Raw genomic sequence first — 17,458 nt, 5'->3', positions numbered from 1 at the left:
ACTTTGTTCAAGGGGACTACAGCCAGAGGTGAGATTTGAACCTTTGGGTCCAAAGGTAGCAGCACTAACCTCTACACTACCAGGTGTCCCTAACTGCAACCTTCCTTACTATGGATGATTTAAATCAATCATTCAAAGACTTAATAAATTCCATTCAAAGTTTGAGATTAATTATCTGCAAAACAAGAGCAAAATCTGATACTATGTATTCTTCTGAATACTGTTCTTGAGCACTGACTGTAATATTTATGTTTCTTCATACCTTTCTGCAACGAGTGTCAACATGCTATGACTGTAAAGGTATAAATCAGATGATGGGTTCACTGGCATTTTTTTTTGTTGCCATATCCTATTGTCATAAGTCAGCACTGGTCTGTAGAAGGATAAACTCATTTGTACACTTGTTGAGCTTTTGTTAATTGTACAACATCTGTTTTACTTTAGCAGAAAGAAGATGTATATAAAATCTTAGTCTTAAATTTTGCATTTAGTATCTACGAACTGGGCTAGTTAATTAAGGGAATTCTTTTGGAATGAAAAATGTCATACACAGGGCCTTCCAGAAATTGAGTTTGACAACCCTGTTTTGTAGCATAAACCAAAACAAATCCTAGTTGTTGTGTTTACAGCTGGTGAGTCAAATAGGCATTAGGCATAACTTTGTTTTTTCTTTGCTTATTTGTTAGGATTTTATAATTAAATGTGTTGTGATACTTCTGAGGGGGGTGTGGTGGCGCGGTGGTGCAGTGGGTTGGACCGGGTCCTGCTCTCGGGTGGGTGTGGGGTTTGAGTCCCGCTGGGGGTGCCTTGTGACGGACTGGTGTCCCGTCCTGGGTGTGTCCCCTCCCCCTCTGGCCTTATACCCTGTGTTGCTGGGTTAGGCTCTGGCTCCCCCATGACCCTGTATGGGACAAGCGGTTCAGAAAGTGTGTGTGATACTTCTGAAATGGAATATTTAATTGAGTTAACTTGAACACAGATATCCTCCCTTTTTTTCTGGTAAGAAGACTTTTAATTTTTTTTTGCTTAGTAGATTCTTTAACTGGGGGGGCATGGTGGCACAGCGGGCTTGGCCAGGTCCTGCTCTGTGGCGGGTCTGGGATTCAAGTTCTGCTTGGGGTGCCTTGCTTGCGATGGACTGGCGTCCCGCCCTGGGTGTGTCCCCTCCCCCTTCAGCCCTGCATGCTGTGTTGCCGGGTTAGGCTCCGGTTTGCCGCGACCCTGCTTGGGATCAGCGGTTTCTGACAATGTGTGTGATTCTTTAATTACAGTTGACATATACTGGGTTACAGTGTTTCGTTTTAACACAGTAGGAAACCTATGAAGCACTTTTGAGTTACAAATTCTTTATGAGGAATGAAACAGAAATCTTGCAACCCTTCAGCTTCCTGAATCTGTATGCCACCTTAAAGGAGTAATACACTGTTTGAACTGATTCCCCCTAGGTAGAAACACTCCAGCTTCTAAATTAGATCGGTTTGCCTTTGCGCTATTTATTTGATCAATTTATGTTATAGGAACGTCTCTCCTCAGTGCACATTCTAGTGTAAAGGTTTTTTATGAAGGTAAAGACAAATCAGGAGACCTCTGGCTCAGGTGCACCACAGTTCATTCATTCTTCTTTTCTCAACTGAATCTTAGTCTGTCACTTAACTGTCATACTTTTCCATGCAAAGACACCCATGCACACTCAGGAGTTGTGAATACGTGCGTATTTCTTCTCTTGTTTGCATGATGTCAGCCGCCTGCTTTTCTTTACTCTCGGCTGTATGTTTTGGTGACATGAAGTGCTTGAAGAAGAGTGCTGTTCTCCTGAATCCATCCATATAGCTTTAGGCACCCATGTTTCACCATGTCACTTTGTAGGCAAACTCGCTTACTTGTATATGAGTGTCATGGTCAGCAAATGCTTTCCCTTGCTATGTTTTTTCAGGGAGTCCCTTCATAAGTATCCCTCTTCCTTAATCTTCTTTACATGATGCTATAGGTGTGTTTTATGTTGTCTCAACTGTCAAACAGATGGTAATTTATAGAAGATGAGGGAATCTAAGCACTTTACCAACTGTGTACATTGTACTTGGTCTCATAGTGAAGTTATGGATTGTTTTTTCTATATAAAGAGAGAGCTTTGATGCATGGATAAATTCCTAATTCTTTTTCTGTTTAAACATTTACTACGGTATGTACTTTGATGTTCTCATGCTTTTTTGTGACTTGGGTTTAAATGAATGAGTGTTCACTAAAACGGTTCTCCTTGCAATACTGCTTTAATTTCACGTTTAAATAATTAGCTCTTGGAATAAAAAAAAATCTAATCTGGAAATGTCCATTTACTGCTCACTGCCATTCTGAGTTGTGGACCCTAAAAATAACTACAAATTGTAGCCATTTGAGTGACAGATGCTGAGCAGTGATAAGTAAGCTGTCTTTTTTTGTGATACAGTTATCTCAAAAGGTGTAAAGAGATCTTTCGTGATATTGGATCACACACACGCGGGAATGGGCCAGCTGCCCTTCCTCTTAAATTGGGAACGAAAGCGGCATATCGCACTTAACACCTGCACGAGAGTTTTCTGCTCCGCTTCCACTATAAAGACAGCCCACACCTCTCCTTTCGTTCTTCGGCAGGTCGACGGCTGTTCATAACGCCTCCGTGATGGCAGACTCTCGAAGCGAGGCGTGTTTCATTATCGCGTCTTTTAACAAACATTCGTGGATCTGTCAGTGAAACTTAGCTACGGGGTCAGGCCCGATAAAATCACGATTGGGATTTATTTAAAAAAAGAACCCAGACGTTGCTTGCTTTGTGCTTGCGCTGTTGAGATACCGTTGATACAACTGAGCGCTGCAGACAGTAAACAGAGTGTCTGGACCCCCTTTTGTGCCATCACATAGTGTGCCCTTGTTTTGACTAGGTCTAAACCTCACACCTAGATGTAAAGCCGAGGTGGGTTTGGGCAGATACACCTGCATGGCAGCTACATTTTTCTCGTTTCACATCCTTTCTGAACTTTGTGGGAAGTATGTACCTGGCAAAGAAAACGTCTTCCGTGAGATGGCGTTCACCCTGTTCGCACCCAGGGACTATGAAAAGTAGAGTGCTGCGAAACCCTTCTTGTTTAGGAATCTTAGTATTGCCAGAAAAAAAAAAAAAACATATTTTTGGGAAGGTGGCGCAGTGGATTGGGCCGGGTCCTGCTCTCTGGTGGGTCTGGGGTTCGAGTCCCACTTGGGGTGCCTTGTGATGGACTGGCGTCCCGTCCGTCCCCTCCCCCTCCGGCCTTACGCCTTGTGTTGCCGGGCTAGGCTCCGGTTCCCCGTGACCCTGCATGGGACAAGCGGTTCAGAAAGTGTGTGTATGTATGTCTTTTTGGTAATGAGGTTTTTGGTTTTTGGTGTACCGTTAAAGTGTTGGACTGTGTTCACCCTCCTGCGTTACCAGCAGTGCCCTCTTCTGGTTCTGTCAACGATTGATCTGGCCTTTTCCCTTATAAGTTACTCCTCTAACTACCCCGCACTTTGGTTGAGGCATAGCTTTTGTTTTCTTTCATGTTATTCAGGGATACCACGCTACGTCTGGTTACCCTCTAGAATGGGGCTGGCGAGTCATACCATAATTTGTTAAACACAAGAAAGGAGAGTGCATGTCTCATGGGTTCTGTTCCCTGTTGGAACACAGGCATGGAGCAGAAACACTTCTCCTGCAGGAGGATCTGAAGAAGGAGGATTGTCTTGAAGTTAGTGAGATGCACAAGAAGATAACTAAGCTCTGAGAGAGTAAATAAAACATTGTCTAAATTTGAAAGTAATGAGCCTGAAAAAAATTAGATGCCTTGATACACACACATTACCACAGCTTATCCACTGTAAGTATGGTTAACACGATGACTAGAATAAGACAATGATAAGATAATTAAGTAATTATTGTAATTAACTGTAATGAAAAATGTATGCTCTTCATTATTACACTAAACCTTTCCTCCAATGTACCCCTCCTTTGCAAATTTTTGATGTAGTGGATTAAATCTGCTCAATTTGAGTGCAAGCCAAGATTATAATAACTAATACAGTGGTGTATTTAATAACACTTGACAATACAATTTTTTGCTTTATTTATAGTTTTAATTTATCTTTGCCGTTGGTAGTTTTTCCATCTATCATTTAGGGCTGGATAAGCTCATTTGAATTTAAAACACATTAGCAGGCACCCCCTGCCATCATTACTACATTAAGCAGATAGTTTGCTGTAATATTATTTATTATTTCTTCGCTTCGCTTGCCAGCGTGCCATGTGTACAGCTGTGTATTTTTACAGGTGCCGTTCCGGTAAAGTATCTTGCTTCAGGGTGCTGCAACATGGTCCCAACGACTTCTTGCTTCCAAGTCCATTTCGTAACCAGTCACTGCGCTGCCTGCTGCCCCCTGCAGTGGGACTCTCACATCGTGAGAGTAGTGCCAGAGTGAATGTTTACAGGAAAATAAACATGCTGTGTCTTTTGCTGGTTTCCTTTTGCTGGGATCAGTGCACTGTGTTCTTGTTTCCCTGGAAAAAAAGGTTGATGGATAGCTGCTACTGATACGATGCATCTTCCCCAGTTGTGTGACTATCGACAGTGTAAGTCTTAGCGTTTCCAGTGATCAGACTCAAAATGTATCGAAAAAATAAGGCTGTCCTGGATTTTGCTGATGTATGTGTGTGCATGTGCTGTGTTTTCAAACCTTTTTTTAATATAATACGTTCTGAACGGCTTCGTCTCCATATACAGATCTTGACCTGTAAACATGGTGCTCACGCTGTTTGCGTTTACAAAAGTTTGCCTGTTGTTTTAACAGCAGATGTTTGTTTGGACCTACAGCAGCTGGAATTTACTTTTGTTGTCTGTCTTGGTCTGTGGCGGAGCATTTCTTGTCTGATGTGCACACCATCTGTTTGTTGTGCTCTTTCAGACAGAGTGCCACGGAGAGACCACGCAATGGCCCTGAGTCGGCTGGGTGTTCTGCGTCCAGCCTTGTACCGCTCCCTGATCACCGCGGGGAGGTTTTCCATGCCTGAATGTGCCAGTCTCCCCTCCGTCCTCAAGAATGGCCACGCTCAGGACATGCTGCACCCCATCTCACCCCACACATTCCCTCTCACCCGTCACTATGCCAGCAAGAAGAGTAAAGGTTAATGGAACACATGACTGCTCCTCCTCACTGGTACAGATTCCCAGGCCAAGTGTGGCACTCACCCTGGGCTCTCTGCCTGTTCTTTTCCATGTTATTATATGGAGTGTTTGGGTAAAGGGCTGGGGTTCAGTGCATTTTTTCGGGGGGGGGGTTCCAGTTTTATTGTATTCTTGTCTTGCTTTTATTTCTAATATCAAAGATCCCCCACCAGCATGCTGGTTGCTCTCTTTCATTTTGTCCTTCCTTTTAAGTAACAGTTTTTAAGTGCAGTGGTGGTGATGTATTCTTTCTTCCCCACCTCACCTCCACCCTCACCAGCCAAAGGGAAAGGCCCGCAGGCCAAACTGAAGATCAACGCTGAGCTGGTGGAGGACATCATCAACCTACAGGAGGTGAAAGAGGACATGGAAGCGGTGCTCTCGAGCCTCAAGGAGGACTACAGCCGCAACCTGAATATCCGCACTTCCCCGGGTAGGTTTTTAGGCCATGCGACAGCTGGTAGCGTAGTGGTTAGAGCTACTGCCTTTGGATTTGAAGGTTGTAGATTCAATCCCCACCTTTGGCTGTAGTACCCTTGAGCAAGATACTTATCCTAAAATTGCTCCAGTAAAAATTACCCAGCTGTATAAATGGGTAAATAATTGTAACCTTAACACTGTAAGTTGCTTTGGAGAAAAGCATCAGTTAAATTAATAAATATATGGGGGAAGAGGGTGTTTTCTAGAAACAGTGCTAACAAATTGCCCTTTACTTTTAAGCAAAAAATGTTCAGCGGATGCAGAGTTTTTAGTAAGGGTGAAGTTACACACTTGGTACATCCTATTGTGGCTAAGGACATGGACTTGTTATGTGGATGGTGCCATTTCAAAGCTTGTTGCTGCTGTAGTACCCCGAAATGAAAATACACAGTTTTATGAGTGAGTCAAATGCTGCAAGTCTGGATAAAATTGTCAGCCAAGCAAAAAATTAATTATAATATAGTGTAAAGTGCCAATACCAGTAGTAGTAGCAGGATGATATATCCTGTTTTGTTGCAGAAGTGGCACTGGCACATATCACACTTGGCACCTGGTTATTGGTCCTGCCGCAATGATGACTTTCTTTGAACGTGCTGCCAGATTCAGCTCCCCGCCAGTAATCGAGAAGACGAATGCAAATGCACCCATTCAAAGGAAGGCGATAAGATTCAGTTTATCTGCGCTTTTGTTTTTCAAGTGCGGTTGCTGTTTTGTGTGCTTGGAGTGATGTCGTTGGGATGTTGCCCAGTAGAAACTACGATCTCTGTGGCGCTGCTGCTTCTGTGTTTAGGGGCATATCTGATAAACAAGGTAAACATGACATATTCACGTATTCAGAATGATGCAGTAATGTCCAGCTGATGCCGTCATATCCCCGGACTTTACGACAACAAATAATAGGATATCTTCAGTGTGCAGTTTAATCTGCCTAGAAACCTCAGAAGTGTTTTGTTCTTGAGTGGGGAGATAAATAACCATGGGACTTCATGAATTCTGGATTGGTAGGGTGAAGGTTGTATTGTAGCCCAAAGACCGAATCCATCAAATACAGAAGGATCCTACCCATCATTTCACATCATCAGTGACCCTCTTTTCACTCTCTAGTATCAATCCGTGGCTCTCAGGCTAGGATATTCTTTTTATGTTTTAATACTTGACTGGAAAAAACGGTGCGTTAGGTAACTGAAATTATTCTGAAGACCCACTTCATCTATGGTGTTTATGTATACAGCTGTCACAATCTAATGCGAAACACAAAGAGCAAACCAGTTCTTTTGATAGGTGTGTCCCATTTTTTTTGGCCAACGGTCGCAGTCATTATTATGAACTGCTTCCATGGCTGCACATGTTAAAATTATATCAAGTGACATACTGAGTTTTAAATGTCTAAACTGAGAAATATTAACTGTAGAGTGCATTAGTATTTACTATATTATCTGCTTTAACAAGAGATACAGAATGATTTATCTGATACATAGATGGATGTAGCATACTTTTCTTACGTTATTTTTGCAAAAGTCCAGCGAAGGGAAATTAACTTTTCCTTCAAGTTGGTCGTACACTGAAAATCAGCACACTGCAATAATAATACTGTGATGGATTGCCATCCTGCCCCACCCAGAGGGTACCCTACTTAGCCTTGTGCCCTCTGCATCCAAGATAGACTCTCAGACAAGTTTTTAAGGATAACAAATGACCCTAATAAAAATAATAATATTTACATTTACATTTATTTAGCAGACACTTTTCTCCAAAGCGACTTCCAATGAATTATATGTAGTGTCATCAGCCCACACACCTTATTCACCAAGGTGATTTACACTGCTAGATACACTACTTACAGTGGGTCACTCATCCATACATTAGTAGAACACTGATATATATACTGTATATAGATATAACAAAAGTTTCATATACATATATATATATATATATATATGAAACTTTAGTTTTTGGCTTTCTTTTGTTTTGTTTTTGAAGTTTTCTGAACATTAGTCGCTGACTGGTCAATGCAGTGAGCCACAGTCTGTCACCATAGGCTTATTTTTAACAAACTGGGCTTTTTTTCACATGACATATTATATCAGCAACTTGATCAAAACATTCTTTACAAATTCCATGTCTGAAAATGACTGCTTTCTTGCTGCACAGCTTGCTTTCACCAGCGAGTCCAACTGGAGTACGTGCTTTTTAAAAGCCATCGCTGTCTCCAAAGTTTACATTTTAGTTCAGATACCTTGTCTGCACAAAATTGTCCTTGAAATTTGTGAAATGTAGATTTGTGCTCACGTCATAATGAAGCCATGTTCAGCACTCAGCTTCAAGTAAATACAAATATTATTTAAAAAGAGTAATTAACTCACTGTAAAAAGAGTGGTAAAATGAGAGCATATGAAAACAAACTGCATTAAAGAGAAGTACAGTGCTGTCAGTGAGTACGACTGAGATGCAGCTGAACACGGTCCTCGGGCTCCAGCGGAGCCCCGACTGGGGACAGCAGGTCCACCGTCTGCCATTCTGTCACTTGTATAGGCAGCGGTTTGCTGTGTGTGTCTAACCGTAACTGCACAATCACTCAGTCTAATAGAATTTACGCTACATTTATGCTACAGTGGGTATAATATATCTTGTATTAATAATTTACAAATGTTCTCGTTGGCCACGCTGCATAAGGTAGAGGATGCTTTAGAAGGTCATCTTTATTTGTATCAACGACTGTGGTGAATTGCTTGCTTGCACATTTTTTCTTATCTTCCAGTTGTTAAACCTATAGAGGGAAGTTCATCCAGGCTCTATTTATCAAGTACTTTAATTTCAGAACTTTATAGCTCATGCTGCTCCAAGGGGAGGTAAGAGGAGGAGGAGGAGCCCCAAAGGGGAGCAGTGAGGTACCCAACTTTCATCTTCATTAAACTGTCTCCAGTTTTCCTTAATCTCTGCTATTGTCCTTGAGTCAATGAGATTTGAAGACAAAATGAAAGCTAATGAAATGTTAGAAACCTAGAGGATGACTAAGTAAAAATGGTGTTTGGGATGGCTTAATAGTCTCATCTGGGTGTCATTATGGTTCCTGTTTATTGTGAAGGAGACCTGGAAGGCACCTCTGTGGAGGGTGGGTTAGGGGCACGACCTGGTGTTGCTCCCTCGCTCCGACAGAACACAGGCGAAGTCTGGAGGTGCTCATCAGCACGCTCCAGGCCAGGATTACCCTCAGAGGGAACACTGGGCCTCCTCACCCTCTCTCGGCCGATCTGATGTACGTCTGCGCTACATATTATTTCACTTTGAGCACCCCGCTCCTCGGACTCATCCTTCACTCTTAGGAGGGGCAGGATTACACTAGAACATGTCCCAAATCTGATGTCATCCACCCAGACACATCAAGTTCAGATCAATGTGTTCTTTTCCTGGTAGATTGTCCAAAAGTTTGAGATGGAAGCAGTTTTAAAAAAAAAAAAAGAAAAAGACCGTTTAGAAATGAAAATTATTTGCATTTTTGTTGGCATTTCTGTTTTTATGAGCAAATTCTTGGATTTTTCCCATGGACAGACATGTGTTTTGGAGGTTGGTCTCAGACCCAAGAGGCTCTGTTAGTTCTGATGTCATCTTGCTCTGCTGCACACTTCAAGTTAAAATCTGAAAAGGCTGATATAGTAACCCTTTTGAGACCCCATGAAGACTCCCAGAGCCCAGGATCTGATATGACAGGTTTGGGGACACCGAGACCCTGTCTGACTTATTACTTTCCCTCTGACGAGCGCAGTAGTGTACAATCTTCAGATCAGGGAGTCTGGGTCATGCTCTGACCAGAGCGAGGCTGTTTCATGAATAACTTCCCCTGCCGATTCCCATTTCTGTGCATGAGTGGAGTCAATAGTTGCTCTATGGAAGTGCTAGCAGATGTGTAGGGGAAGTCAGAGCTGAAGTACCAAGGCTGATAAAACTGGGATAAATTCCTCCCATGCAGCTCCCTTGTATAACCCACAATCCAACCTGTTTGTCATGTAGGGGTTTTAAAACAAACTTTTCTTGAGCAAAGGTTAGTTTTTCTTTCCTTATTTTGTGGGCTGATATTTTCAACCATATACACATACCAGCTTTGTGCTGTTTAAATAACTTGTACATAACCAGAGCAATTTTTTTCAGTTTGAATACTATTTTCGGCCGAAGATCCTACGAAAAGGAAGTAACGTGGATTTTATCTCAGCCTTTCCAAGTGGATATTTGTTTTCAAAAGCTGCATGAAGAAAGATGAAAGTGTATGAAGCCCGTTTGCTAAAAACTGCAAATAATTCCATCACAAACCTTTGTCCAATAAAGAGGAGGATTGAATGAAGTAACACGGAGGGTTACAAAGCTCGAAGCCTGAGTTAAACCAGACCAATGTGAGAAATGCTGCTTTGCGTGTGATTTCATGAGGTAGAGGGTTCCACCCACACTCGTGGTGTACTTCACCATCTCTCGCTGCAGAAGATGAATGAAATATCCTTGAGTACACTACTTTTATATGACAACAAGGTTGAACAAGGTTCAGGCTTTCGGGTGAATTCATCCAAGTTTTTCACCAATGGGAAAATCCTGCCTGCTTTTTCTCCTTCCCAGAAAGTCTCAGTGAAATCAAACCTGCACCTTACCCATTGTTTCTTGCGTAATTTTTTTCCACTTATTTTTTCATTTACTTTATGCTTTTTGAAGCAACTGACAGTGTAACCTATGTATAATGATTTACCCATCTGTACTCCTGGCTAATTTTTACTGGAGCAATTCAGGGTAATAAGTATTTTGAATAAGGGTGCTTCAGCAGGAGGTGAGATTCAAACCTGAGTCCTTCAAGAGCAAGGAGGTGGCTCTAACCATTATGCTACCTGCTGCCCCATGGTTTTTGTTCCATTCATTTATTTTGACAAATTATTAATTTCTGGTTTCATTTATTCCATCATGTTGAAAAGGTGTACTATTTTCTATGAGATGTACGTCGCTTTGGAGAAAAGTGTCTGGTAAATTAATAAATGTAATATTTTTCATAGTAAGTAGCATATCTAGCGATGTAAGTCACCTTGGTGAATAAGGTGTGTGGGCTGACAACACTATGTAGAGTTCATTGGAAGTTGCTTTGATGACAAGTGCCTGCTAAATAAATAAATCAATGTAAACGTAAATTTTAAACTGATATCTTGACAAATTTTGTCTCTTTATGTCAGTGATGTGTGGTACAAATCTCAACCTGTTCTCCCACCCTCCCCAGGAGCTCTGGACCACATCATGGTGAGCACCAAGAATGGCAAGGTCCCCCTCAAGCAGCTGGGCCAGATCTCCATGAAGTCTCCACACCTCATTGTGATCAACATGACTGGCTTTCCGGAGGTATGAGATTGTATGGCCTAAATCTCCTCAGGGTAAAAAGTTTTACTGGATCGGGGTGGCCATATCTGTTTCTCGAGGGTTGGAATCCTACAGGTTTTAGGCTACATTTAAATTAGCGCCCGTTGCCACCTGATACACCAGGTGTGGTCACTTCACTGCCCACATACATGTTCAGTAATGCAAGTAAGGGCTGAGGTTGAATGAAAACCAGCCCACCCTGTGGCCCTTGAGGACCAGAATCGTACACTGTTGTGCTAGATGTTCATCAGATCCATAAAGAGCCGGCTGCTCTTCATTGGCAATACGCTCCCACAACTGCGTTGTGTCTTGCATGCAAGGGAATAGGTCCAGCGATCTGCTGCTGAAACCCGAGTCGTTTCTTTGCTGTATTTTTTAAGACAAATTGATTGATTATTTGGGACCCCCTTTGTTCCTGGAGAGCTATTGAAACAAAGGCCAAGAGTCTGTGGTGGGCTGTCAGGAGGAGGAAGTGACCGGCCTCTGCTCCCCCCCCGACCACCACATCCCTCCAAGCTAAGGTTTGCGCCAGCAGCCTTTTTCTTCTCCAAACACGCACTTCACAAGCAACCGCCACCATGCTCTCCACCTCCTCCAGACGGCATCCTTGGCCGTTATTGATGGGGGCTGTTGCTGAGGCTGGTCACATCGCTGGGAAGAGGGAGATTAATGCTCTTTAGCCTGGTTTGTTTTCCCCACAGACGAACAAGGTCCTTTTTTCTTCCAGGCTCCGAAACCAAGGTTTTTGTGAATTTGTCAAAGTGCATGTGTTTACCGAGTGATCTTCAGTTCCCCTTCAGTGCTTTGATTTCCCATGCACTCAGTATCTGTGATTTCAGTAGTGCTATTGTGGTGGTACTACTCTGTGGAGAGACTGATGTACGGTTGGACGCTGCAGGACTTGCAAGCGCTCGCTTTTACAGTTCCGGTCGCTTTACTTGTACAGTGGATCTTAACTGAGCAAAGGTCAACAGCACATCCTAGAATTTATCTACAAAAATGTGCCATTATTAACTGAGTGGTACATGTTTCACGTGCAATTACTTAGTAGATGTTTCATGCAATTTTGGGTCAAAGAAATGCTAGAAACAAAAATAGTGTAGTCTGCTCAGGATGAAATATTTTTAAGTGTGACTGTATTATAAAAATGTATAGGCCTTAAGTATTAAGTCCTCTAACTGTATACTATTGTTTCTCTGTGCCAGTCAAATGTTTTTTCAATATTGATGCAATATCTTAGTTTCCACCTAAAATGCAGTGATGATTATGAATAAGACCAATTAAGAAAATGAAATCCTAACGGTCTGAGAGTCATATCACCAAGGTGATTCAAGGTTTCCAGTTTTATTTACTTTATTACTTTACTGTTAATTAATGAAACTGTTTTTAAAAACATAATTTGGCATCTTATTTTACATTGAATGAGTATGGGATCGTGTCTTGCTTTTAAGATAAATTGTACTTGGGATCAGTCCAGGTTCAGGCCGTTATATTTGCAAAGCATGAGGTCACTGACCTCACACCTTAGTTCCTAGTATTCTGAGCCCCTTGCAGCACTGGCAAGGAGTCTAATGAATGTTGCCTCCCTCCTCCAAATTACCCAGCAGCTCCATAAAACCAACTCAGAGGTGACTGCAGAGCTGCAAAAACAAACATACGCATAATGATTCTAATCCATTACATGAATTCATAGCAGAAAAACATTGATTTCTAACAATTAATTCAAATTAAAACGCAGAAGGTTTTGGCCCCACCATGGCTGTTGCACCATCTTACAAAGAACATCAATTACAGCAGTCCATTCTCAAGAGACAAATGCTTTTATGTGTGGCAGCTGGGTCATAATTGAGGTGCTTTTTTATGTTTTTCTCAGTATGTTGACATCTCAGTTTGCTGTGGGTCTGGTGTGTTTGATCTGTCCCAGTGAAACTCTGCTATTTTTAACATATTAACGGGAACAAGCCTGGTGCTTCACGTAGTATCCCAGCTTTGCCCGTAAATACTGCTTTTGTCAAATGGCTTTGTGTAGAGGAAAAGCAGAGATCTTGTTTTATTTGTCATCCTGGATCTGCAGAAGAATAACTCTGGATTAATGGAATGCAAAGACGTAGCCTATATCCGTACCTTAATTATTTGTACGAGAAGATCTACATAAACGTAATAATGTGTTGTCCCGCTGTCATGATTTCTCTTTAGATCTTAAAGCATTTTACCTCCATATTCGCCTGTGTTCTTTGTCACGATTTAACTTTGAACGGACAAATTTTTGCACTTTCCTCCGACCCTCGGCAAGTCACAGCCTCGCTGAATCATCGTGTTATTGTGTGACAAGCCCTTGTGGGTTTTTCAGCCCCAGCGTTCTCCGGAAACATGTTTGGCCTCCCTCTCCCAGTGAGTTGTCCTTGTACGGCATGTTTCGCTGAACCATGCCTCCGAGCTGCTTAGATGGCTGGACTCTCTCTCTGGCCTTCGCATAATCCCTCACATCTCTGACTTGTCCCCGGTGCGGCACAGGCACGTTTGGCACTGCCCCGGGGCATTGCGTGTAAGGTAAGCAGCCAGGAGACCATGGGAGGTCTGTAGACGTGAGCCCCAGTGCTGCAGTTTCTCAGGCCTGACCCTAGGTTTCTCATTCCTGAACCCTGTGATCCAGACGTTCCACCAGCAGAGCTTCTACCCTGTGCGGGGGGGGGGGGGCTTTGGTTTCTGTGTGTCTTTTTGCCTGTGTTAGCTCCTCGGTGGGGAGATGCCCTTGCCACGGATCAAAGTGAGAGCAACCCACTTGCTTCCTGGTGCATTCTCACTCTGGGGTGGGGGTGGGGATGGGGGGTGAGCGGACGCCCGTGCAGGTAAGTACCGCACTCCAGCTGGCAGCCATTAACAGCGATGCCCCCACCCCTCCCACCTCACCCAGTCCTCTGCCTTTGATCGGCCCGCAGGTCACAGCAGCAGCGGTCCGCGCCCTGAGAGAGAGCAGCATGAGGCTCAACCCGGAGGTGGACGGCTCCATTGTGAGGGTGCCCATTCCTGCGTGAGTCCCCTTACCGTCCAACTCATGTCCATTTCTCTGTGCGTTACAGTATTTTAAGAACTAAAGCAGGGTCATGTGAAGTAGTGCCATGACCAGCAGAATGACATTTACAACCTTCCCTCCTTCAAAATGACTCGAGGTCCATAGTCCCGAAACACAACATTCTTCACGGAGTCGTTCTTACTCTGCAGTATCACTAGGTGCTTGTTGCACAAAGTGGCATAAATGTTTTTTTTTTTCTTTCTTTCTTTCTTTTTTTTCGCTCAGCAATCAGTCCAGGCATGCACATTTAAATTTCTGAAGAGTGTGGCTTGTTTGATTGGACCGGAAGATGCAATTACAGTTATTGTTTGTGGTAAATAGATGCTACTCCAAGACTCTGTTTGCAAGGGAAATAAGGCTGTGCCAATTAAGAAGGATCGGCGCATCAACCAGAAATATTATAGAATGCCATGTGAAGACCTTTGTTAGATACAAAGTTAACGGTAGAATTATCATCAAAAGTTTAATTTTTTTAATTACTATTTTTTACAAAACAATAAAGACTGTTTACTGTTTAAGTATGAAACATTTTATTATGCATAATCTCATGATGAGCAGAAAAATTGAGAGGTTCTTTTGAAAGTGCAGTGAAAATGCAGTTTTAATACACCTGCTGTGGCCATCGTAGCTGTCTGACCTCGGTTGCTTGGATAAGCTTACCGTTACCAGCAGTAAAAATGTCGTAATCTAATAATTAGGCTGATCCAGAATCAGTTGTTAACACCAAAGTGCATTAACATGGCTGTAATTTTCAAACTTTCTAATGTTCACCGAGAGTGATTTTTGGTGTGTCAAAATTATGGCTCTTAATTTTATTCATCTGAGCTGAAAAAGTCAGAGTATAAATATTTACAGCAATGTAGCACTTACTTTTAAGCATTTAGGATAAATTTATTTTTCAAAGTAAAATTTAAAATTTTGTGAGAGAATGTATCCTGCAGGTTTCAACCTAAATTTTTTTTTTTTTTTTGCATTGTATATATGTATTGATACTGTTTACTGTAGTTAAACTATTTTATAGTTTTTTAAATGTAAGATTCAGTCTTAAAATTAATCAGTTCAGTACAGATAGATACAAATTACAGAACCATACCTTATGTCTGTATGTTTGTGTTTGTGACACATTCTTTTATCTACAAAGTACTCTCAATTGTGTAATCCTAAAAATTTAACCCTGTAATACTAAATTCTCTGTACAACAAATATTGTACCTTTAGGTTAAAACCATTTCAATACAGTTCTACACTAACTTTTTTTTGGGAACTTCTTAATGATAACTGAATATAGTGCGGCATTATATTGTATGTGTGGGTTTTTATGCTGTAATGTACATTATTATTGTTATTATTATTACTATAAATATATCTTTGGGTTACAGTTTTTCCATTTGGTGTATCTAGTATCATATTTCTGGGAAAAAGTCTCATAAATAGAGACATAGTCACAAACACAAAGCTTCCCATAAAATGCAAAATGTATGGTCCCCTGTATGCTATACCTGTAACCATATCTGCACTGAGCACTGACACTAAAGGTAGTAGTAAAATTAATTACAAACAAGGATAAACCTTATCATTTATAATTTCCACCAGTTTTCTATAGCAAGCAGTTTTTTTGTCAGAACAATAAGTTGAATATAATTCTGAATGTTTAAAGTAAAAAGGAATTTAAATCTGACTATTATGTCAGTATTTCAGACTAAGATCTGCATTGTCCCCAGTCAACTCTTAAAATGACTTGATGAAACTAAAAGGTATAGCTGTAGATGACTTACAGTATAATGTTTACAGACAGCAAGTTGTTTAGGACTTGTTAAAAGTACATTTAGATATGTCCAATATATTAGTTGATTTTCTTAGTTTGTGCTCCTCTGAAAGTTACTTGTAATTAGTACTTTAATGATTTTCATATGAATTAGTGTGCCGAAGGCTACACACTATACGTACATATTAATAATCCAGTCATTCATTTACTGCTTATGAATTAATTGGTCACGGTTAGTTCCTTGTGGAAATGCGAAGGGGACACAAATAATGGTTAAACACATTTCATCTTTCTGTCTGTCCGTCTTTAAGCCTTTACACAGCCGCTACCACGGCATTGTATGTGAATGTTTGTGTACCTTATTAAAAATAAAAAAAAAATTGTAGGAAGGTTATCAGGATTCATCTATCCTGCGTTTTAGCGATGAACATCGGTGCATCAAGTGGAAAGTGACAAACTAAGTTTACTTAAGAATCACGTCTGCTGCCATGTCTCTTTCTCTTAATGTAATGCACAAATTGTATTTTTGCTGAGATGTACGTCGCTTTGGAGAAAGGCGTCTGCTAAATGAATAAATGTAAGTGTAAATGTCTGCATAAAAACAGTAAAGTCTTTGTGTAGAAATTGGTGTAACTTGTAATACTGTGTCAATACACTCAAGATTCAAATGATTGCTTAATCAGGTCTTATTCATCAAAAGCTCAGATTGATTTTTGGAGAAAGGCGTCAGCTGAATAAAGAATCATTCATCAGCCACAGAACCACAATGAAAGTGTCAACTTTACGAAGATTGTACATGCATATACACGTACGTGTCTCACGGGTTACTGTCCCTGGAAGCACCCAGCTAAAAAGGGCAGCGAGCCGGTGGTTTACCAGCAGGTCCACTGAATGTCTTGGATGTCCACTGCCCACAGGGTGACCCGTGAGCACAGGGAGAACCTGGCCAGACTTGCCAAGGAGTTCAGCCATAAGGCCAAAGAGTCCCTGAGGAGGGTACGATCTGATGCCATCAACCAACTGAAGAAGTCTAAAGACAGTGTTTCCGAAGACACGATCCGCTTGATAGAGCAACAGGTAAGGCCGCTAATTTCTACTACATCTTAGTACTAGTAAGTCGTGTTATCAAAATATTTATATAATATAATATAAATATAAAAAAGTTGTATTAGTGGAAAAAAGTATTCACAAAACATAATTGTGGAAGTACAGTATCTGTTGCTCTGTCTATTATTTTAATGTATTTTGCACATTTCTTTGATCCTTCCTTTAAAAACTGTATAATAATTAGCAATCGCATGTCGCTCTTCCTTCTTTATCATTGCCAGGTGCAGCAAATGACGGACAGCTATGCCACTGACATAGAGCGACAGCTCGCTGCGAAAACCAAGGAGTTGCTGGGATGAGAGTTCTCGTAGGGATTGACCCTGTTCAGGATACCTCCTTCTCAGCCGTTTCAATGCGATGAGATGTTTTGCGTGGCTGGAGATACGTGAACATGTAACCTTTTGAAAATAAACGAATAAAAGAGAGGCCGACGCCCGTTGATAAA

At 41.5% G+C, this 17,458-nt stretch overlaps 1 protein-coding gene across 8 annotated transcripts in view; it reads left to right on the top strand.

Moving 5' to 3' along the window:
* Positions 1-17,458, top strand: part of mrrf (mitochondrial ribosome recycling factor) — an 18,939-nt gene extending 1,481 nt beyond the window's left edge. For 4 of the 8 annotated variants that reach the window (XM_018755745.2, XM_018755723.2, XM_018755701.2 and 1 more), the window contains 6 exons: positions 4,948-5,166; positions 5,488-5,640; positions 10,933-11,051; positions 14,009-14,100; positions 16,824-16,983; positions 17,235-17,458. In XM_018755745.2, the coding sequence (XP_018611261.1) occupies positions 4,974-5,166; positions 5,488-5,640; positions 10,933-11,051; positions 14,009-14,100; positions 16,824-16,983; positions 17,235-17,312 (795 nt within the window). In that variant the 5' untranslated portion in view covers positions 4,948-4,973 and the 3' untranslated portion in view covers positions 17,313-17,458. Of the gene's footprint in view, positions 1-4,496; positions 4,616-4,947; positions 5,167-5,487; positions 5,641-10,932; positions 11,052-14,008; positions 14,101-16,823; positions 16,984-17,234 lie in introns of those variants that run through there. The other 4 variants (XM_018755737.2, XM_018755707.2, XM_018755730.2 and 1 more) reach the window with 2 other exon arrangements.

This window comes from Scleropages formosus, chromosome 6, assembly GCF_900964775.1.
Source record: "Scleropages formosus chromosome 6, fSclFor1.1, whole genome shotgun sequence".
In the NCBI taxonomy this organism is placed as follows: Eukaryota; Metazoa; Chordata; class Actinopteri; order Osteoglossiformes; family Osteoglossidae; genus Scleropages; species Scleropages formosus.
Note: the sequence above shows the minus strand (reverse complement) of the source record. Positions and strands in the feature narration are given on the sequence as shown.